The 22501-nt window shown below is 37.5% G+C and overlaps 1 protein-coding gene across 3 annotated transcripts in view; it reads left to right on the top strand.

The window, feature by feature from the left end:
- The window catches only part of LOC137642608 (oocyte zinc finger protein XlCOF6-like), a 140349-nt gene that overhangs the window by 90609 nt on the left and 27239 nt on the right, over positions 1-22501 (top strand). The window contains exon 3 of one of the 3 annotated variants that reach the window (XM_068375310.1): positions 1111-1180. The exons of 1 other annotated variant lie outside the window; for it this stretch is intronic. Coding sequence is in view for 1 of the 2 variants with exons in the window: in XM_068375312.1 (XP_068231413.1) it covers positions 2001-3740 (1740 nt within the window). In the remaining variant the exon portion in view is untranslated. Of the gene's footprint in view, positions 1-1110; positions 3789-22501 lie in introns of those variants that run through there. One more of the 3 variants, XM_068375312.1, reaches the window with a different exon arrangement.

Raw genomic sequence — 22501 nt, 5'->3', positions numbered from 1 at the left:
TAATTTTTATCTTTCCAAATGATACAAACCTTAGCTATTTATACATAATTGCCCACCAACCTTGTCCCCCTTGAAGTTCTATCTCCAAGTAAAGTAAGCGCAATTACAGGTGTGTGAGTGGGAGGGCTAGTAGGCTAACACCCCCCCCCCCACAAACTAGAGGGATGGGTACTTAACCCCTGCTAGAGTTTTAATGACTCCTCTTTTCAGCTTTGCCGAAAGTAATCCCCCTAGCTAAGGTTTCTATTGTTAGGAAAAATACAAATTACCTCCAAATTTGTCAATTTTTTCTGATTCGTCTCCCTTACAGTATATTCATAAATATTAGTAAGCAGCCATTGGGACAATAAGTATTTCAATACTATTTTACTCCCAACTAGTGACTCATCATTTTCCTCCAACACCTTTTCCTCATCGCAAGTATTAAGATTTTTCTCATATTTTCTTCTATACCACTGTCTCAACATCTCCCAGGTTGCATTTCTTTCATTTCTATCGCTAGATTTTTTATTTCCCAAGTAGTGATGCCACATATATATAGTATTTTCTTAATATCGTTCTTGATTGTTTCCTGAACAAAAGTTCCACACTTACTTTTCCTTGTTTATATCTTTAGAAATTGAAAAATGCATTGGAGAAGATATTATTGAAATTAATTTCATAGAATTGCCTATAATAAAAAGTGGCTTTTGAAAGTGTATGGATGCGAGTTGGTACTATGTATCGATTGTAATTGATGTCTCAGATGCTCATGACTATGAAATTGAGTTTTGTTCCAACGCGATATACAAACCTCGTAATCATTTAATATAGGAATTCGCTTCAGCTCAGCTGAAAGGAATTCCTATATTAAATGATTATGGGTTTGTATAGCTAGGAAAAATACAATTTAGGACAAATTGTCATTTTTTTTTTCCTAAATATGAAATATAGAAGAGGTAAGGGGATGAGAAGTTGGTGGGGAAAGGTTCTTTTTTATATCCTTTTGTGTTATTAGAACATGATACACCTTTAAAGTTTTATTTTATTTTTTTTCATAATCATTAGTTAATTGTCATTAATTTATGTTTAATACATTGAGCTGTGCTAGTTTATTTTTATATCCTACAGGTTGTATGTGAAGTTCAGTGCAAGCATCACCACACCGTGATATGTAATACAGTATGGCAATCATTTTAAGGTAGAGATGGGAATAATATTCATTCATTGTTATACCTCTCTTATTGATCAGCAGTTATGTTGAACTGGTTTGTGTCTTAACTGAATTAATATACAGTATGTCTGTGTTTATCAGGCCAGTTGATTTACTATATAATGGTATTACTGAGTAATCATATTGAATTGATGTAACATTCAGTGAACTTCTACAAAACCTAAGAAAAGCATACTGTCTAAATGAAACTGAGTCAAAGGTAATACATGTATTGTGTCCTTTTATGGTATATTTAGCTATTTTTTTTTCTATCATTTATAGTACAAAAAAATTTGGTTATCTTCATTATAGTAAATGCTTTTCATGTTATTCTCCTAAAGCTAAAGTTGCATGATGTAGAAATATTGACGAAGGACAGGTTTGTTGATTAGAACTGGTTCGAGAGTTTTGTCTATGGTCTTTCCATTAAATTCTGGGTAATGATGAAACATACTGAGTATTCTGATAAACCTTAAGGTTTATGCCTATATCAGAAGTTACATTTATGCACATGGTTTTCCTAATGATGTACAGTATACAGAAATGATGAGTCAAAGATATAAATTTCATTTTGGGGTGTTTTAATGTACAGTATATCTGTAATTGATATGATTATGCAATAAAACTTATGGGTTTTGTTCGTTATCTATTCTGAAAATTTTCAAATATTGGCTTCGTAACACTGAAAAATATCTTTGAAGTATTATTTGAGGCCTTTTTTTATTAAGTTGTTCTTGTTTGTACAGTAGTTCTAATAATTGTATTTATAATTAATAATAATTTTGTTGGTTTTTATATTGTGTAAACTATGGAATGTTTAACTGCAGTTTTTGGAACTGCCTGTGATGGGGACATCATCCATTCAGAGAGTGGTCAGCATCACATTGCCCTTACTATGGAGGCAGAAAATAGTGTTAGTTATGCTTTAGAGAGAGAAAATAATTCTACAGTTGATGGTGATGTTTCTCTTATGGCGGAATCTGAAAATGCTCTTGTCCCTTTGGAGAAAGAAAGTGCAACCTGTGATCATGTTATTCCTAATTCAGGTAGTAATGGAAATGCTACCCTTGTTTCGGAGTTAGACACTTATGCTTTGAGAGAGGAAAATAATGTTATGATTCCAATTGGTTCTACTCTTGAGGAAGATGCTGAAGAGGAAACAATTTTAGAAGAATATGAAATCAAAGTTGAGATTAGTGATGAGGAAATAGAAAATATTTCGCTTGAAGAGATAGCCTCTGAAACGAGTATGGTTATTCAAAAGGATGATTCCTGCTCAAAATTTGTAAAAGGAAAAGCAAAAACTGGTAACAAAGGTTACAAGTGTTCTCTTTGTAGAATGCGTTATACAGGCAGATTAAGTACGCATTTGCGAGAATGCCACTCAGAACTTTTACTTTTCCATTGTAATGTCTGTGGAATGGGATTTATGGTAAAAAGTACATATGAAAAGCATATAAAAAAACCACACCCTAAGAAGCTTTATAAATGTGGGAAATGTGAAGCAGTTTTTAAAAAGCAAATCTGCCTTATGGAACACATGACTAGTGGACATAGTGGCAAGGTACCAGCTACAAGGCAATCAACTTTGAAAATCTTTAGATGTGAGATATGTGAAAAATCATATAGTAGAAGAGGTACATTATTCAGGCACCTGGGAGATGTCCATAAGAACATATTTTTAGAATATACTTCATTAAAGAAAACATGTATATGTAAATATTGTGGAAAATCCTTTGAAAATGTGTTTGATCATGAAATGCATAAAAAGGAGCACAACAAGCCACCATTCATTTGTAGTATTTGTAATTCAGAATTTAAGGGTAGGGGTTATGCAAAAAATCATGTGAAAATACATCTGTCTGGCAAACCAACTTGTCATATCTGCGGTATATCTGTATTAGAACTAAAAACTCTTAAGAGACACATGTTAACTCACACGGGAGAAATAAAATATCTTTGTGAATTTTGTGGTGAGGGATTTCCTGTTTGGGCAAAATTCAAGACACACACGCGAAAGCATACAAATGAACCCATAAAAAAGCCATTCAATTGTCAGATTTGTGACAAACCATTTAGGGACAGAGGCAATTTGGCTGGTCATATGCAAAAGCACAGAAAAAGTAAAGATTTTATTTGTAACATATGTGGCAAAGCTTTAGGTGATAAAAGAACTCTTAAATATCATATAAATAGGCATATGGGAGAGACTCAGTATAAGTGTCTTATATGTGAGAAATCATTTGCTTATGCAAGTTACCGTACAGCTCATATGAGAAGCCATACTAAAGAAAAACCATTTAAATGTGAACAGTGTGGAAAATATTTCTCTCAAAGGAGTAGTTTAAACACTCACAAGAAAATTCATACTGGAAAAAAGCAACATGTGTGTAGTGTATGCAATAAAGCTTTTTTGTTTGCCCATTATTTGAAAGTTCATATGCGTTCACATACTGGGGAGAAACCTTTCAAGTGTGCAAATTGTTCGAAAGCATTTGCTCAGAAATGTACCTTGAATGTGCATCTGCAAAATTGTTTGTTGAGGTAAATTAAAATTCTCTCTCTCTCTCTCTCTCTCTCTCTCTCTCTCTCTCTCTCTCTCCTCTCTCTCTCTCTCTTCTCTCTCTCTCTCTCTCTCTCTCTCTCTCTCCTCTCTCCTCTCTCTCTCTCTCTCTCTCTCCTCTCTCTCTCTCTCTCTCTCTCTCTCTCTCTCTCTCTCTCTCTCTCTCTCTCTCTCTCTCTCTCTCTCTCTCAATATTCAAGTAGCTCGGTACATAAAAGAAACAAAGCAAAGAACAAACAAGTAAATATACGGATAAAAAAGATAAATAGCAATGTTAAGTAGATATGTAATATAAACTTTAAAGCATGACACAGCAGTTCAACCTTGTCATTAAAAGAAAAAGTTTTCTCACCAATTTTGAACTTATTTAAGTTTCACTTTTTCCACTAATTGATCAGGAACATCATTCCACAATTTGTTTGCAGCAAAAGCTTTGAGATACAGTTAAAATTAACTGTTAATCTCTGAAGGTTAAGGATGGTCAGTATTATAATTACAGTATTCAAATTGACAATAAGGAATTCAATGAACAATTTGTTTTAGTACAATATTTAAGTTAGAGTTAGCTGTTAAAGACCAGGTAGAGTAGCCAAATAGTGGCAGAATAGCAGAATTAAAATCTATCTTTAAGATCATCACATCCCCCCAAAATGTTGAAAGATTTCCTCACTTCCAGTATTGTATGTAATTTTTTTGGGCAGCAAAGAAAAAGGTTGCTTGGATTTGTTTCTCGAAAAGGAAGTTGAGTCAAGAATAACTACAATTTTAAATGATCTACTTGGAATTCAAGAAACAGTAGCTATAGAAATAGTTGGGAGGATCCAGTGTCTTAGACCTAGTGACAATCATCCTTTGAATGTCGTTAGGTTTTAGCTTTATCCCCAGAGCATTCATCATGCTCTAATATTGGGGAGATCTCTGTTAAGATATTGGGCAATCTTTGGTTTAGACTCAGGAGATGGTATTGGTGCAGAGATACTGTATTAGCATCATTGCATAAATAACCATTTTGATTTCAAAGCCAAACTACTTATGAATGTGATATAAAAGGTAATATTATGAATGTGATATAAAAGGTAATATTATGAATGTGATAAAAATGTAATAGTGAGCACTACTTTGGGGAACACCAAAGACAGTACAGTATTACATTTCTGTAGTCACTATGGTGCCCATCAGTAACTACACTTTGCAATCTATTAGTTAAAATTTCAATAATAATACTATAGTAGGCAATAATGGAAAAATTCTTTCGTCTGTTAGAGAATGAAAAGAATGCTTTAATGATTTACACTATCAAAAGCAGTGTTAAAATCAGGAATAATATGAACTAATGACCAGAATACAAAAAACTGGTAAATTGTAAGCATTTGAGTTTTCAAACAATGTTCTCTCATGATTTACATGGTAAAGAGCAGCACCAAATTTGAGACCAATCATATGAACTTCTTAACCAGAATCTATGGATTTCTGTACAATATTAGGGATTTTACAAGGAACATCATATAAAGTACAATCTAGCGTATCTCATTAAAATAGGTCTTCCATACCGTTGGGTGTGACCGACTCTTCTACCTTGGATATCATTCAGTGTTATACTGTATAACCCCACTCTCATGGCTTTTTCCATTTGAAGCTTTAGTTGGAAGGGCATCGTCATAGTCTTGCATAGTGTTAGTTAAAACATTTTTTGTTTTTGGTTTGCCAGTGCTGATGTACTTTATTAATATTAATTACCCACACATATGCAAACCCTCGTCCCTTGCATAGGAGAATGATAACAGCATAATCTTGATTACAGCAATTAAAAGATTTAACGAGGTGTCAAACAACTGGCTGGTAGTTGCTGGCCCAGTAACGTGGAAGCAACTTCCCCCCCCCCCCCCACTTGCTCACTGACAACTCACTTTGATTTCAGCCTTTGGGGAGAATGGACATTCTTTCTAGCTCCCTTGGTATTAGCAGGATACGTTAATAACATTGCTTTTTCTTTTACTTTTTAGCATGTTTTTGTTCTGTTTGTTTGTTGAGGATGCATACACATGCAGAAATGGCCTCGGGTACCAATCAAAGAGCTGCTGTACCTTCCATGTTGGCATACATGTTCAAATCACACAGAAAGCTTTCTGTAATCAGTTCTCCCCCTCTTCCTCCCACCCACGTCAGCAAAACTTCAGAATGAAAGTTGTTGAAAACTCAGTTTAGTCGAATTCCGTCATAGTCTTGTATCTGAAATCATAGCAAATTATCTCAATATAAATAATTACCTAAAGTTATATCAATCCTTATAGATTTTTCCCTTATTTTTTAATAGATTCAGATTTCCTATTTAATTATTTAGCCTTTCACAATTTCCTGAATATATTATCACTTATCACATTTTTTACCCTGAAAGCTGCAAAGTCGATGACACATGATGAGATTTGTTTTTCTTATTTTATTCCTTTTTTCTCAAATATTTCTACTAAATAATATCATTTTCATGTCTGATATACATACTGTACTTCATTTCATATTAGTATTGTTCATTGTTTTCATGAGCAAAACTTAGCCTTCTCATTATTTCCCTTTATTAACATTCTATGCAGTATTTGTCCTGTTCTTATTTGTGCATTCCCTATTTCCAAGCCTGTGAAATAACCTAAACCGGAATTATCCAGTTCGTAGTGTGGAATGATAGGAGAACAAATTAACCTTTTGTCAAATGAACTAAATATATCTCTCTCTCTCTCTCTCTCTCTCTCTCTCTCTCTCTCTCTCTCTCTCTCTCTCTCTCTCTCTCTCTCTCTCTCTCTCTCTCTCTCAAATATTTTTCGTTTATCCTATACCTTGTAATTATTCATTATAAAATACTTCCTGTGTCAAAGGAAATAAATGGAGTTTTCTATTGCATTCTTTTATAACATAAAGTCCATTATTACTGACGAGCAGGATTACAGTATATCTTTGAATGGCTATTTATCGTGGAATTATCACAATAACGTTGTCACTAAAGTAAATATAAAGTTTTTTTTTTTTCACATAAAATCACCTTGCTTTACCATTATTTAGAGAAATTGATATAAAACAACTTTATGAAAAATTATTCTATTGTATATTCACTTTAAAATAAATGGAAATAATGTGGGTGTTAGGAGTGAAATAGAATAGAAAATAAAGCAAACTTTTGGAAGATTTATTCTGTAATCAGCAGTAAAACAATTAACCATGGAAATGTAGGTTACAGTATTATTGAGTACACTAAGTGTCCATGTATATCCGATGGTGACAAATCATGTACTGTATGTAGCTAGAGGGCGGATCTTTTGACTCGTAGTGAAAGGGTTAAATGTATATTACATTAGAGATGAATCATTGTAAAGTCAAAGTTATGTCATAAATGCTGCCTTTGGAGAACATAGTTATAGAATTCTGTTTGAAATCTTGAATGCAACAGCTGTCTCATATTTCCTCTGTTTTATTGAAATTACAAAATACCATATCACTCTTCCTAGTACTGTACCAGAGGTCTTTTATTCTATTCACAATGAAGTGAGGATGCTGATATTCTGTTTCTTGATATTTCTGGGTTTGATACATAAGTCAGAGACCATTTTGGAAAAATACTTATATATAGTAATTTATCACAGTAGTCACTATTGCGTTACATATCTAGACCCAGGGGTCTGGACTGCAGTATTTTTTTTATTAGTGATGTGTGAAGGTGTAGCATCCTAAAGTTAGTCAAGCAGGACAGATAGATGTGAAGAAACCAAAGGGAAGGGGTCTAAATAAAAAAAAGGCAGAAAGCCTTTGTTCATTAGGTCAAAGGAATCCTGGTGAAGTCCTCAAATGGATCTTGAGCTCTGCTCATCACTGGTGCTGTTTTGTGAATTTTTTTGTCTCAAAACATAATCAAATAACAAAATCTGGCATCTCTCTGTGGTCACGCTAACTACTATTACATTTCTTTGTTAAAAAAAACTATAACATTGCTTTGAATTTTGATAATTAAGCTTTGATGATGAAAGCAAAATTACCATAAATAAAATAGATATAGAATATGATTTTTTTTTATTCATCATATCTTATTGTGCCAATGTTGAACCCACCTACAGGAGGGCTTTGTCGTTTGCTTCTTTGAGTCCAAGCAATGAGGGCCCAGTGGGCACCCTTGTAGGATGTGTTTCATAGTTTGTAGTGTTGCCCTACATAAGCATTCAGGGTTGTTGGCTAATCCCAATTTCTGGCAGAAATTGGGATTAGCCAACAACCCTGAATGCTTATGTAGGGCAACACTACAAACTATGAAACACATCCTACAAGGGTGCCCACTGGGCCCTCATTGCTTGGACTCAAAGAAGCAAACGACAAAGCCCTCCTGTAGGTGGGTTCAACATTGGCACAATAAGATATGATGAATAAAAAAGAATCATATTCTATATCTATTTTATTTATGGTAATTTTGCTTTCATCATCAAAGCTTAATTATCAAAATTCAAAGCAATGTTATAGTTTTTTTTTAACAAAGAAATGTAATAGTAGTTAGCGTGACCACAGAGAGATGCCAGATTTTGCCCGCTTTTACTCTTGCCCTTTATAGGGTTACCCGGTCCTTCTTGGTGAGGGCTGTTCCGTCATTCGCTTTCCTGCCACTTCTCTAGTCTGTGAGCAGCTGGCTGGATTGGTTCTAGTCCACCCACTGTTTTGAATATGTATCAAAACTTGATTTTTATTGATTTTGTATAAAAGACACAAATAATAAGTGTTGCTTGATATCAAAACTAAGCACTTGCAAAAAATTCTATGCAGCTACAATAGCAACGCTGCATTTACTTACACTGAGTGTGTTTGAGACGACAACACTGCTGCTTATAGTGATATCTGTAAGGTCTACTTGAGTTCATGTAAACTCTCAGTCAACAGAAGATAACAGATTTTCAAGTGAATGAGCTCTGCTAGTTTATTGTCATTTCCTATTGGATGTAGTTAAAGTTCATTGTATTCGCCACCATACTCTGTTATTCAATATAGGCCTACTGTAGTAGATACTGATGTTTATGTTCTTTCAGTAATATTGTTAATCAATATAATTCATAGGAGATTGTCATTTAAGATAACTTTTATATATTTTTCTCATATTTCATGTAATCTTATTTCCATTTTCTATTGAAGTTAATTTGGTATGACACTAAATTTTTAATGTAGGAATCCTCAAAATTCTGTTTGTTAGTGTTGGTTTAGGGGGTCTACCTGATTTTTTGACAAATATTTTTCAAATCAACGAAAATTAATACATTCTCCCAGAGTCATCGCTGGCATCCTTTCTATCATGGTGACAAGTTGTACGGCAAAATATAAAGAAACAACGGAGATATGAAAAATTTAAAAACCCTCTCCCCCTCTTTTTTTAAAATTCAGGACAGTATGGGCCGCAGATTTGATCTTTGTCTATCCTTTGCGTTTGTTATTTTCGTTATTAGTCACTTAAATAATCTTTAAATTATATTTATTCAATTTATCATTTGTCTGGCAGTGATGTAGTCTACCTTGGGTCCCTCAGCCCTCACTCACTCTTTGTCACAGCAAGTTGAATGTATACTCATTGATGTACAGTATACTCATTGTAGTTTAGCATCTATACCCCTTACTCACAGTTTTATCATGTTTTAAGTTAATTAAAAATGTGAATTGACATTCAGTTATGTATTTTACCCCGTTCATATTTTTCAATATTAAACTTACCCGATAATCATGTAGCTGTCAACTCCGTTGCCCGACAGAATTCTATGGAGGGATACGCCAGCTATCACAATACTAGAAGGGGGTGTATTTACCAGCGCCACCTGTGGCCAGGTACTCAAGTACTTCTTGTTGACACCTCCTCAATTATTCCTCTGTCGTGCTTCCGGCAAGACGTTCTGGGATACGCTTATGTTCTTGGAGTATTTTCACGACTTTGGTGAAGTATTTCTCTTTGATTTCGGCTGTCGCTTTACTGGAAAACTTCTATATTAGCTTAGTTAGCTTTTGGAATTAATTTGATTAATTTTGGTGACGAGAGAGTATGAACTCTCGTTCACCTTTCAATGGCCGACCCTTCCCTTAGACGGAAGTGTTGGTGTCTAAGAGAGTATAGACTCTCTTTCTTAATTTTGCTTAACAAAGTTATAGATTTATTTTATATCTCTCCGCCTCTTATAGGCCTCTTCGATTAACTTCCTTTTATTATAAACTCATTAAAATTAATTTTTATATTTGTTTATATTCGACCTTCCTAATAGTAGGCGGTCTTTTACCGAAGTTAATAAACTTTGAGCCCGTCATTTCGGTTTTACCTGTTAACATATTATGCTATTTCCGCCACAGAGTTTGAAAGATTTTCTTTGACAGTCTCGTACTGTTTTCAAAGCTGAACTAACGTTTTGTTTTGTCTCTGCAGTTGTTGACGTTCAGAACGTTCAACTTGCACTCTATCGTTACGATAGAGAAAGAATGTTCACGGTTTCACGTTGCAGTAAGAGTAACCGTGTCTAGCGTTTTGTTCATTCTTTCTTAACTTAATGGTTTTGATCCTAATAAAGGAACTTTTCAGTTTTTTCCTTTAACAATAATATGTTTTAACGATATATATGATTGGGCTCTTCTCTCAGGTTCTAAGTCAAGAGAGAGAGAGAGAGAGATAGAGACGGAGGGAGAAAGAGGATAAACGTTTCATTCAAGCCTGCCAGGCGTACGAGTAACGTTCTTATCGATTTTTGCTCTTCTCCCTAGTCTCTTTAGGGGAAGAAACTAAACGTTTCTAGAGTGATCTAGTGTTTAGTCTCTTTCCAACCACTGATTTATCTTTCATTAGATTTTTTCTGTTACATTGTAATTCTGTTTTCGCAATTACTAACTTTGAGAAAGGATAGAATTGCGTATTTCAGGTACAAACCACTTAAGTTTCGAGTTCAGTGAAATAAGTGCAAACAGAAATCAAAGTGATAAGTGATTAGTGCGTGAGGGTACTTTTGTGCGCGCCAGTCGTCCTCCCAGTCCGGGACCTCTTGCAAGCTCCCAAGCCCAGGGGAGAAGCAATGTCGAAGGGCATAAGGGTTCAGCAGGCCTTGATCGGCGCACAGAAGTATTCTCGGTGGTTGTGGGCGTGTCTTACCGAGACCGTCACTCCCACCCGCAGACGATTGAGCCCTTATTTTGCTCGTCTGCAGAAGAGATTAGGGGAGAAAATAAAGGCAGAGTAACGCTGGTCTCAGGTCTCAAGACTTCTTAAACGTTAAGTCCAGACCTATGCCAGACGTACGAAGTTAAAGTTCACAACCCGAATGCAGTCGTTGGGTTAGCTCTGACTCTCCTAAGTCATCAGTTGATTACACTCCGACTTAGAGGAGTAAGGTTCTGCCACAACAGATCTCTGCTGTTAAGGCTTTACCTCAGCAGAACTTAGTGTCTGCCGACCCCAAGTTAACTCTACTGCAGTCCATACAGTCACAACTTTCGGTCTTGATGCGTGAGTGTCGGGCTGAGAGTGTTGCACCGCCTGCACTCCCTCCACCTGTTCTCGCTGCACCTGTGCTCGCCCAGCCTGCACCTGCTCCGCCTGGTCGCAGCACCATCTGCCAGGCGTACGATGTTGTGAACTCTACTACAGTCCATGCAAGCACAGTTTTCGGACTTGATGAGTGAGTGTCGGGCTGAGAGTGTTGCTCCACCGCCTCCGCCTACACTCCCTCCTCCTACACTCGCTCCGCCTGATCACAGTACCATCTGCCAGGCGTATGATGTTGTGGACTCTACTACAGTCCATGCAAGCACAGCTTTCAGACTTGATGCGTGAGTGTCGTGCTGAGAGTGTTGCACCTCCTGCACCTGTGGTGCACCAACCTCCTGCACCCGTTCAGCCTGTGCTGCACCCGCCTGCACCGGTGGTGCACCAACCTCCTGCACCCGTTCAGCCTGTGCTGCACCCGCCTGCACCGGTGGTGCACCAACCTCCTGCACCCGTTCAGCCTATGCTGCACCCACCTGCACCGGTGGTGCACCAACCTCCTGCACCCGTTCAGCCTGTGCTGCACCCGCCTGCACTCGCTGCACCCAGTCGCAGCTCCATCTGCCAGGCGTACGATGTTGAACCACTTTCGGAGTTTGCTGTTCACAGTGTTGTTCAGCTTCAGCCTTCTTTAAGGCAACCCTTGCTTTGGGATCAGGAGAGTTACACTCTTCCTCCTCCTCCCCTTGCTGCTCCTCCAGTGGTGCAACTCTCGGTTGGGGTACAACAACCTCTCCCCTCCGTGAGTCTGTCTGCTCAACCAGCGCTGCACCGAGTTCAACCCTCATCTAGGCAAGCTCATCTACACCATGCACTTGCACCTCAGGAGCCTCAGCTTGCTAGAACTTTACCTTGTTCTGCGCAGCCTCAACCTTCTCATGCTCCACTCATCTCTCAGGAACAGGAACGGACTACTCCGCCTCCGTCCTCCGCTCAGCTGGTACAATCCTTGGGTGCAACTCTTGCTAGGAGTCAACCTCCTTCACCCTTGCACCTGCCTTCTGCTCCGTCTGTTGTTCAGCCTATGCAGTCTGAACCTCAGGTTTTCCCTCAAGTTGAGGAAACCTCTGTTGTTGTTCCAGCTCGTTCTGACTCTGCTGTTCAGCATACCATGGTTTAAACCCCATGCAAGCATGCATTAAGCACTCTAGCACTGGTCATGGAATTTCTGAGAAATGTTAAACGCCATGCACACGCTCTGCTTTCCTTTCAGCAGGCTCTGCTTACAGCAGGCTCTACTTCCTACATGCTCAGCATTCAGCATGCTCTGCATTCAGCATGCTCTGCATACAACATGCTCTGCATACAGCATGCTCTGCATTCAGCATGCTCTGCATACAGCATACTCTGCATACATCATGCTCTGCATACCTTACCGCATGCTTCTCTACACATCTTGGGTTGTTGCCAACTCACTAGACTGTCAAGCAGTTTCATAACGTTGCCTTCTAGTCTGCTGCTTTGCACCAGTGAACCCTCACTCAGAGAACTTAGCTTTTCTAGGATAAGGTCCCTGTAGATGAGAAAGTTCTTTTCTCCCTCCTTCTGATATTCCCTTGAGGACTCTGTCATTTGGAGGGAGCCTTTAGCTGCATAACCTCTTATGGACTTTTATTTAAGCATAACATGCTTACAGGGAAGGTAATGGTTACACTTCAGCCGCTAATCCCGTCTGTTACCACACCTGCTCCCATAGACCTTGAGCTGTGTTGCATGACATGCAGTCCAAGCTTAGTCCTTGTTAGAGGATTTTTTGTTTACGGAGTCAATGTGTCACGGGGAAGACGTTCAACAACCAACAGAAGGGACTTGTTGTGACGCAGTGGGCAACCTCAGCAACCCGTTAAGGAGTTGTCTGTACGACCCAGACAGTCTAGACAGATTCGGGTTGTCACTGTACTTCCTCGCTTGCCCATGATTGACAGTTTACAGACTGTGCAGCAGTATCATGATCTTGTGTCCGGCTCCGTCAGACGACTGGCTTTTAAGAGCTCCCTCAAGTCGTCGCTGTCTGGAGATTTTCAAATGGACTATGGATCTGACCAAGGAACTGGGCCTCCTGGTCAATTTTGAGGAGTCTCAGCTCGTTCCATCCCAGACCATTGTCTCCTTGGGTATGGATCTTCAGAGTCGAGCTTTTCGGACTTGTCCGTCGGCCCCAAGGATCTTCCAAGCCCTAGAATGCATCCAGAGCATGCTGAGAAGGAACCGATGCTTAGTCAGGCAGTGGATGAGTCTAACAGGGACACTTTCATCGCTGGCCCTGTTCATCGAGTTAGGGAGACTCCACCTCCGCCCCCTTCAGTATCATCTAGCTGCTCACTGGATAAAGGACATGACGCTAGAGACGGGCTCAGTTCCTGTTTCCGAAGAGATGAGGTCTACTCTAACGTGGTGGAAGAACAGCATTCTTCTCAAGGAAGGTCTACCATTGGCTGTTCAGTCCTCCGACCACCGTCTCTTCTCGGACGCATCGGACACGGGCTGGGGTGCGACACTGGACGGACAGGAATGCTCGGGAACATGGAATCAGGAGCAAAGGACACTTCACATCTATTGCAAGGAGTTGTTGGCAGTTCATTTGGCCTTGATAAACTTCAAGTCCCTCCAGCTTAACAAGGTGGTGGAGGTGAACTCCGACTACACCACAGCCTTGGCTTACATCTCCAAGCAGGGAGGGACTCATTCGAGGAAGTTGTTCGAGATCGCAAGGGACCTCCTCATTTGGTCAAAAGATCGAAAGCTCACGCTGGTAACGAGGCTCATTCAGGGCGATATGAATGTCATGGCAGATCGCCTCAGCCGGAAGGGTCAGGTCTTCCCCACAGAGTGGACCCTTCACAAGAATGTTTGCAGCAGACTTTGGGCCCTGTGGGATCAGCCAACCATAGATCTATTCGCTACCTCGATGACCAAGAGGCTCCTCTTGTATTGTTCTCCGATTCCAGACCCAGCAGCAGTTCGCGTGGATGCCTTTCTGCTGGATTGGTCCCATCTCAACCTGTATGCATTCCCGCCGTTCAAGATTGTCAACAGGGTACTTCAGAAGTTCGCCTCTCACAAAGGGACACGGCTGACTTTGGTTGCTCCCCTCTGGCCCGCGAGAGAATGTTTCACTGAGGTACTGCAATGGCTGGTCGACGTTCCCAGGACTCTTCCTCCTAGAGTGGACCTTCTGCGTCAACCTCACGTAAAGAAGGTACTCCCAACCTCCACGCTCTTCGTCTGACTGCCTTCAGACTATCGAAAGACTCTCAAGAGCTAGAGGCTTTTCGAAGGAGGCAGCCAGAGCGATTGCCAGAGCAAGGACGACATCCACTCTCAGAGTCTATCAGTCTTTATGGGAAGTCTTCCGAAGCTGGTGCAAGGCCAATGCAGTTTTCCTCAGCCAGTACCAATGTAACCCAGATTGCTGACTTCCTGTTACATCTAAGGAACGTAAGCTCCCTATCAGCTCCTACGATCAAGGGTTACAGAAGTTTGTTGGCAGCGGTTTTCTGCCACAGAGGCTTGGATCTTTCCTCCAACAAAGATCTACAGGACCTCCTTAGGTCTTTTGAGACCTCAAAGGAACGTCGGTTGTCCACTCCAGGCGGGAATCTAGACGTGGTCCTAAGGTTCCTAATGTCATCAGGATTTGAACCGCTCCAATCAGCCTCTTTTAAGGACCTCACATTAAAAAACTCTTTTCCTCGTGTGCTTAGCAACAGGTAAAAGAGTAAGTGAGATCCACGCCTTCAGCAGGAACATAGGTTTCACATCTGAAACGACTACATGTTCCTTACAGCTCGGTTTTTTGGCTAAAAACGAGCTTCCTTCCCGTCCTTGGCCTAAGTCGTTCGAGATCCCAAGCCTGTCCAACATGGTGGGGAACGAACTGGAGAGAGTACTTTGCCCAGTTAGAGCTCTTAAGTACTATCTAAAGGTCAAAACCATTACGAGGACAATCAGAAGCCTTATGGTGTGCTATCAAGAAGCCTTCTCTACCAATGTCTAAGAACTCAGTTTCTTACTACATCAGGCTTCTGATTAGAGAAGCAAATTCTCATCTGAAGGAAGAAGACCTTGCTTTGCTGAAGGTAAGGACACATGAAGTGAGAGCTGTGGCTACTTCAGTGGCCTTCAAACAGAACCGTTCTCTGCAGAGTGTTATGGATGCAACCTATTGGAGAAACAAGTCAGTGTTCGCATCATTCTATCTCAAAGATGTCCAGTCTCTTTACGAGTACTGCTACACCCTGGGTCTATTCGTAGCAACGAATGCAGTAGTAGGCGAGGGCTCAGCCACTACATTCCCATAATCCCATAACTTTTTAACCTTTCTCTTGAATACTTTTTATGGGTTGTACGGTCGGCTAAGAAGCCTTCCACATCCTTGTTGATTTGGCGGGTGGTCAATTCTTTCTTGAGAAGCGCCAAGGTTAAAGGTTGTGATGAGGTCCTTTAGTATGGGTTGCAGCCCTGTATACTTTAGCACCTTTGAGTTGATTCAGCCTCCCAAGAGGAACGCTGCGCTCAGTAAGGAAGACGATCTTATTAAAGGCAGAGTAACGGTTCAAGTCGACTTCCTTACCAGGTACTTATTATTTCATTGTTATTGTGGATAACTGATTATATGAAATATGGGATACTTAGCTATCCTTTAATCTTGTACACTGGTTTTCACCCACCCCCCTGGGTGTGAATCAGCTACATGATTATCGGGTAAGTTTAATATTGAAAAATGTTATTTTTATTAATAAAATAAATTTTTGAATATACTTACCCGATAATCATGATTTAATCGACCCTCCCTTCCTCCCCATAGAGAACCAGTGGACCGAGGAATAATTGAGGAGGTGTCAACAAGAAGTACTTGAGTACCTGGCCACAGGTGGCGCTGGTAAATACACCCCCTTCTAGTATTGTGATAGCTGGCGTATCCCTCCATAGAATTCTGTCGGGCAACGGAGTTGACAGCTACATGATTATCGGGTAAGTATATTCAAAAATTTATTTTATTAATAAAAATAACATATTTCATGCAATGAGGGCCTTATGTTATCCCCCAAGAGAGTAAAAAAACAAACATTTACTTTTAAAGCTGTTTTCCAATAAATATACCACTTTAACGAAGAAAAAAAAGAGCACATTTTTTGTCAGGAAATAGATTTGTAATAAATGAAATTTGGGCCTTAGGAGCGTAGAGTTCAACTTTTTATTTAAGAAAAATGAAAATATTTATGTTTTCTTCCCTATTATGAAAAAAATGGTTCCTAGAGATCTTTTTTTATTATATTCTTTATTTCTAAGTAAATTTCATTGGAATAGCTTTAGAAATAAAGTTAATTTTTTTCTTTTGGTTTCTCATCCATAGAATTGATACAAATCATCCAATATTTTTTAAATTTTCGGAAAAAAATTACTGTATCCATTTACAGAAGCTGTATGAATTATTTTCAATTCTGATAAGATATTCATATATGGTGGTTGCCCCCCTTAAGTATATCTTATGGTAGCACAGGTCCAAGTACAATGGTTGCCAGTTGAATGATAGTAAGGTATTGAAATGATTAGGGTTCTTGGTGAGACTTATGTAGCATACTTGTATCTACCAGTCAAGACACAAACACAAGTAGAAGTTCATTTTGTAACTGGTGTTGAATGTTTTTCAAATACAGCTTTACATTCTAGGTAATTGTGACCTATACTCAGGGTTGACAGTTTGGACTTTTTTCAGGTCAAAAAACCTATAATTTGGCCTTTTTAAAAATAGGTTGGCCTTTAGTAATATGAAAAAAGGTGGGCCTTAAATATTATATATTTGGCCTTTTTCTTCTTATAGGTTGGCCTTTTAAAGCTTCTGTTGATTAGAAGTTGGCCTTTTCTCATTTAGAAAACCTGGCAACACAATCAACCTAGATTGACTAAATTTTAATCCAAATACAATTGAATATCTTTGATTTGACTTGAAATATCAAACCAAATACAATATAAGAAAAGTCAAATTATTAAAAGGAATATAAGAGGGGAAAATGCTATACTCACAATTTCTAGTATGCCAAATCCTGTGGAAGTCATCTACAGTATATCCCCCCCTCCCAGTTCTTTTTGCCATATACTCAAAGTGCCCAACCTTGTATTAGGATAAAAAACTCTAGGTGAATTATTTTCTTTGCCTTAGCTGCCCAAACAATACTTGACTTGCATTACTTGTGGCACTAACTCCCAGCTCTCGAGCGTGAGTGCATTTCCAATCCTGCTTAATTCATACTTCTGCTGTTGTGTTTGTCATTTTAAGTTTCCCTTTCTCTGAATTTCTACACCTTTTTGTAAAGTATTTATTCATCTATTTTACTCCAACCTTCACAACAATTCATTAAGAACTAACTTAAGCTCTGAATGTCCCCTAGGGTTCTAATACAGTATTTCCTTATACTGGAAAATTCAATTATCTTTTCCTCTGAGAGAATCAAAATATATTGAATTATTTAAAACTTTTAGGAAAAGATTTTAGTGGTAATTATTAGGTCAAATGTACGTCCACTCTGTGATCACTTGAAACTGAAGCGATGGTGCCATCTACTTTACTAAAAGTGCATACAATACTTTAAAACTTACATGATTCAGGCTTTTCACTTTCAGCATTTGATTCCATTTGACAGCCAATTCTCATAATATTTTAGGCACCAGGTTTCTTTTGACTTCTCAAGGTAGAGACGTTGTTCATGTTGCTCAATCTTCCTATTAAAAATTTCAGTTTATTTTAGATGCCTGAATTTTTTTCTTCGTAAATCTTTATACATTATTTACCACCCACCTCATTATGTCGAGATGTTCCATTATGAGGGTTCTTGAATTTTTTATTATACTGTACAGTACTGTATTTACTGTAGTAGTTTTGAATATATGTAGATCATTTCATTTAATCAGTGATGATCCTTCTCTCAACTTGATTTGAAGTCTTCTTCCTCTTTAGTGGAGAATGGTTTTTCTCTTTTTTTCTGCAGATACTATTCAGGTTAAAGGTTTGTTGTAAATTCAAGGGAAGCATTTTTCTCTTCGGAGAAATGGTAATACTCATCATACCACCGGTTATCTCATCTCTTAGAAAATTATTAATCCTCGGTGATAGTTTCTGTGCTTTTAAAGCTAAGCTTTCTTTCCTTTTGGGTTTAGGAATCAGCCTTCTATCTTTATAGTTATTTCATTTGGCCTGTAATATTAAGGCTACTTGGTTGTGCATCAATTCGGCTTTTCCTCTTTAAAAAATATCCCACTATGACAATCATTTTGCAGTGGATTTAAACACTTTGGTACAGGTATTTCTCTTTCTTTGTATTCCAATGGCATTTTTAAGTAATTTGTTAAGATGGTGTTCTTAATCTTACATAATAAATCTATCTTAGTAGTCAATGATATTACAAAATAGGTACCCACTGTTATGTTAATTTTTCTAAATCGCATTGCTATATTATATCAAAATAAATAGAGTTGATTTTGGGAGTTCCTCAGTATGGTTTCAGCTCACTGTGAAAACAAAAGGTGCTATAATGTGTGAATATATCAAATGCAAATTTTTTGATAGCAGAGTACCTGTAATATAAACTTTGAGCGAATATGATACCCATCTGGCTTATAAGTTTTACTGCATAAGTATTTATTCAGTATTGATTCATGAATATATTGACTAAAATTCTTCAAATTTAGTAAGGGAAAGTATTCTTTTTGGGCAATGAAAGATTAATTATACTTTACAGAGTAACTGTATTATCAATCAATGGCTATGTTATATACAGTAATTCAAGGGCTTCTGACTTAGTTACAAAGTCTATATGTAATAAACAATAAAAATTCAAACTGGCGCTTTTAAATTCTCCTCAAATATCTCAGCACTGTGGTGTAGTAGGTTTGTAAAGTACTGTACAGTATAACATGACTGGTTAGTTGGTTAGGAATATTAATTTAATCAGACTTCTGAGCTTAAGGATCGTGTCAGCCTGGAAATGACTTGACTCTAAGGTTATATTACCAAAGAGCTACAATATGGGTAATGGTTCTCCATCCTATTCAGATATATGGACAGAGTTCCTCTAGCTACATGACACCTTTCTTTTTGGACTAAGTGTAAAGTATGGGTTTCTACCTATATGCACTATTTATTTGAAAAGGTGTATGTACTGTTCTTGGTAATATAACTCAATACTGTAAATAATTTAAAACAAATTACAATTAACAGTTTATACTTGGGGCTATAATTTTCCGAGTTCAAATATGCTGCCATATTTTCTAATTCAGCAAATTTATGATAATTTTGAAAATAACTACAGTAAGTTGCACACATTGACAGAAATATCATAATTAATAGTGAAGAAATGATATGAAATGACAATATTTCTTAGACAAATGTTTGAGTTTTTCTCAAAATGCACAAAGAACTCCGAACAATATGGTTTGGAGGTAGCATGTTGGCCTTTGATTGACCCAAGGTGGCAAAAATTTGATCCAGATCCTCAATTTGTTTGCTAAAATTTTTTTTTTCCTGTTTGCATGAGGATGAAAACATTGCTACCAGTTATTGTAGTTATTGCTATTCAGATGGTCTGAAGATGTCCTGATGTGTATATTAAAGTAAAACACATCAGATACTGTACTGTACTGATTGAAATTGTCAACGCAAAATAAAACTAATATCAGTAGTACTTCTTTCATTCTCCATGAACTTTAGTGAAATCTGGAGAAACATCCCCCCTGGAAGAAAGGAGGAAAATTAGACAAATGGAGTGTAAATAAAAAAGTAAGTAGCAACAACTAAATTCAAATCATAAAGTCCAGGGTGAATTAAAGGTAATGAAGTGTACCAAAAGGTTATTGTTGACTTATTTAGGCTACCTTATTGTAAGCACTTCCTTTAATCTAACAGCTTCCTCTTGTACAGTATGCATGCATTTTATATTGCCTACACTATGCAAACAAAGAAGCATATCCATTAGAGTTTCCTTAACCACTTGAGAGTTTGATAACATCATGTACAGTAAATCTCGTCACTTTAGATTCCAGTGATATCAAATCATTAAGCATGAATATTTTGATTGTGACCGGTAGCATTGTGATTACATCTTGAGTGGGTTGGGGATGGTTTAAAACTCTCTCTCTCTCTCTCTCTCTCTCTCTCTCTCTCTCTCTCTCTCTCTCTCTCTCTCTCTCTCTCTCATATATATGTATATATATATACACTATATATATATATATATATATATATATATATATATATATATATATATATATATATATATTGTCAAAGAATAATAAGAATTTTCATTCAGTTCTAAATAGAAAGTCATAATTTTTGCTCATTGCATTTTTTTGCGTATGCCAATGATGATTGTTATTAGAAAGGCTATTTAATAATCTTTTGCTAGGTATGAATGGAACACATAGCTCTATTACAAGTAGCAGAATTATTTTTGAAACTGCACTACTTCCTGCCACAATTTTGTACATGTTAATTTGTAAACGAGACCAAAATTAGCATTACAGCATGAAAAATACAGTTACTTTGAGCCCTTAAAGAAAATAACCTTTCAATTTCCTGAGCCAAAACTGACTTTTATCACAGAGGAATTTTGGACATCCCCTGAAATCTCAAATGTATTATGTTTCAAAACTAGTAAGCAGAACATTCAAAAGTGAAGATGTTTCAGTGTTTAGGTAAATTGATAAATAAAAAAAAAAAAAAATAACTGTAACAAAAGGCATATCTTTTCTTTATCGGTGCTCTCTTATACCCCATCTATCTTTAATGCATTTGTGATGAAACCCAAAAGAAACTTTCTAATGGAAATCACCTGATTCATCTGGTCCACAAGGGTTAACTAGCTATATCTTTTAAACCATCAATAGCCGAGAGTTAAAAATATTTGTAGAGGTGATTTTATCTACCAAGAATTGTGGATACACGCGAAACATGCATATACAGTAATAGAACAAGAAAAAACCGGACAAAAATAACTGATATTTATACAAAAAGGAAAGAATAGTGAGCAAAACTGATAATTCATCTCCATCTCCAAGCAAACACTCCTCCACCTGGCACCAATGATAAGGCAATCTAGTTTACAGCTCCCTCTTCCGTATCCTCCTATCTGTGCCCAGAGTTTGAAAATAAATTGAAGATCAACACCTACCCTCTTCACCCTACGGGCTGCAAGATTGCAAGAGCCCGTGTCTGGCCAAAAGGGCCAGGCAATCTTCAACAACAACAACCTTTTCACCTAGGTTAGGTTACATATATGAATGAACACCTGGTGGAAATTGCAGCAGTCGATTCACTGCAGAAAGAAAGAGAGTAAATAAGTTAGAAGAAAATATAACGAAAGTAGAATATGATATGAATGAAGAATGAAGAAAGGAAATGATGTTGGATGATATGGAACAAATAGAGAGAAGTATATACTATGAATGAATAAGTGAATGACAGGCCCAAAAGTACCAACATCTTTGCATGCTTACCCGCCATGTCATTAATACATTGCCATTCTTATGAGTTTTTCGTTCTTTGTAGAGTAGTGAGGGCTTTACTAAAAAACTACTAAAGAAAATTGCTAAAATGTCAGGCGAGTTATTATAGTCCTGTCCATATAGTAGATGGTATACGATATTGCAGTAAGCACAAGAATTCTTTTTCTCTCTTTCTGTGTTTGTACAGTATGTTTTATACCAGCATGTCCTTTTAGATTACATCTTTTTGGTGAACAGAAATTAAGTCCTGAAAATGAAATAAATTTTGGCCAAGAATAAGTCACAGGATGAGTCACATTATTTTGATAAATGTTACTTGTGGATTACGTTGTAAATATCTGTAAATTGGGAGCTTCTCAAGCTTGTTCTAATAAATTGATGACAAGTATTTGTTATATGATTAGTCTAGATGATAAAATAGAAGAAACATTGGTGATAGGAAAAGGGTCTGTACTTCCTTTTATCACAGGAGCAGGGTGGTGTCTTTTACCTTTATTAGGGAGAGTGTGTTTTGTTCTTACCTTTACCAATATACAATTAGATAAAGTGTAAAAATTAGAGGGACTAGTTTTATTTTGTGTAAATGTAATTATTTTCTGCTCATTGACTCTACTTCTTGTGTACAGCTGGTAGCGATATATAGCATGATGTTGTAGAGAAGAGGAATCCTCTCCTGAGGTTTGTTTTGATGGGGTGTTTTTTTTTTTTTATGATAAAT

Source organism: Palaemon carinicauda, chromosome 6 (assembly GCF_036898095.1).
Source record: "Palaemon carinicauda isolate YSFRI2023 chromosome 6, ASM3689809v2, whole genome shotgun sequence".
In the NCBI taxonomy this organism is placed as follows: Eukaryota; Metazoa; Arthropoda; class Malacostraca; order Decapoda; family Palaemonidae; genus Palaemon; species Palaemon carinicauda.
Note: the sequence above shows the minus strand (reverse complement) of the source record. Positions and strands in the feature narration are given on the sequence as shown.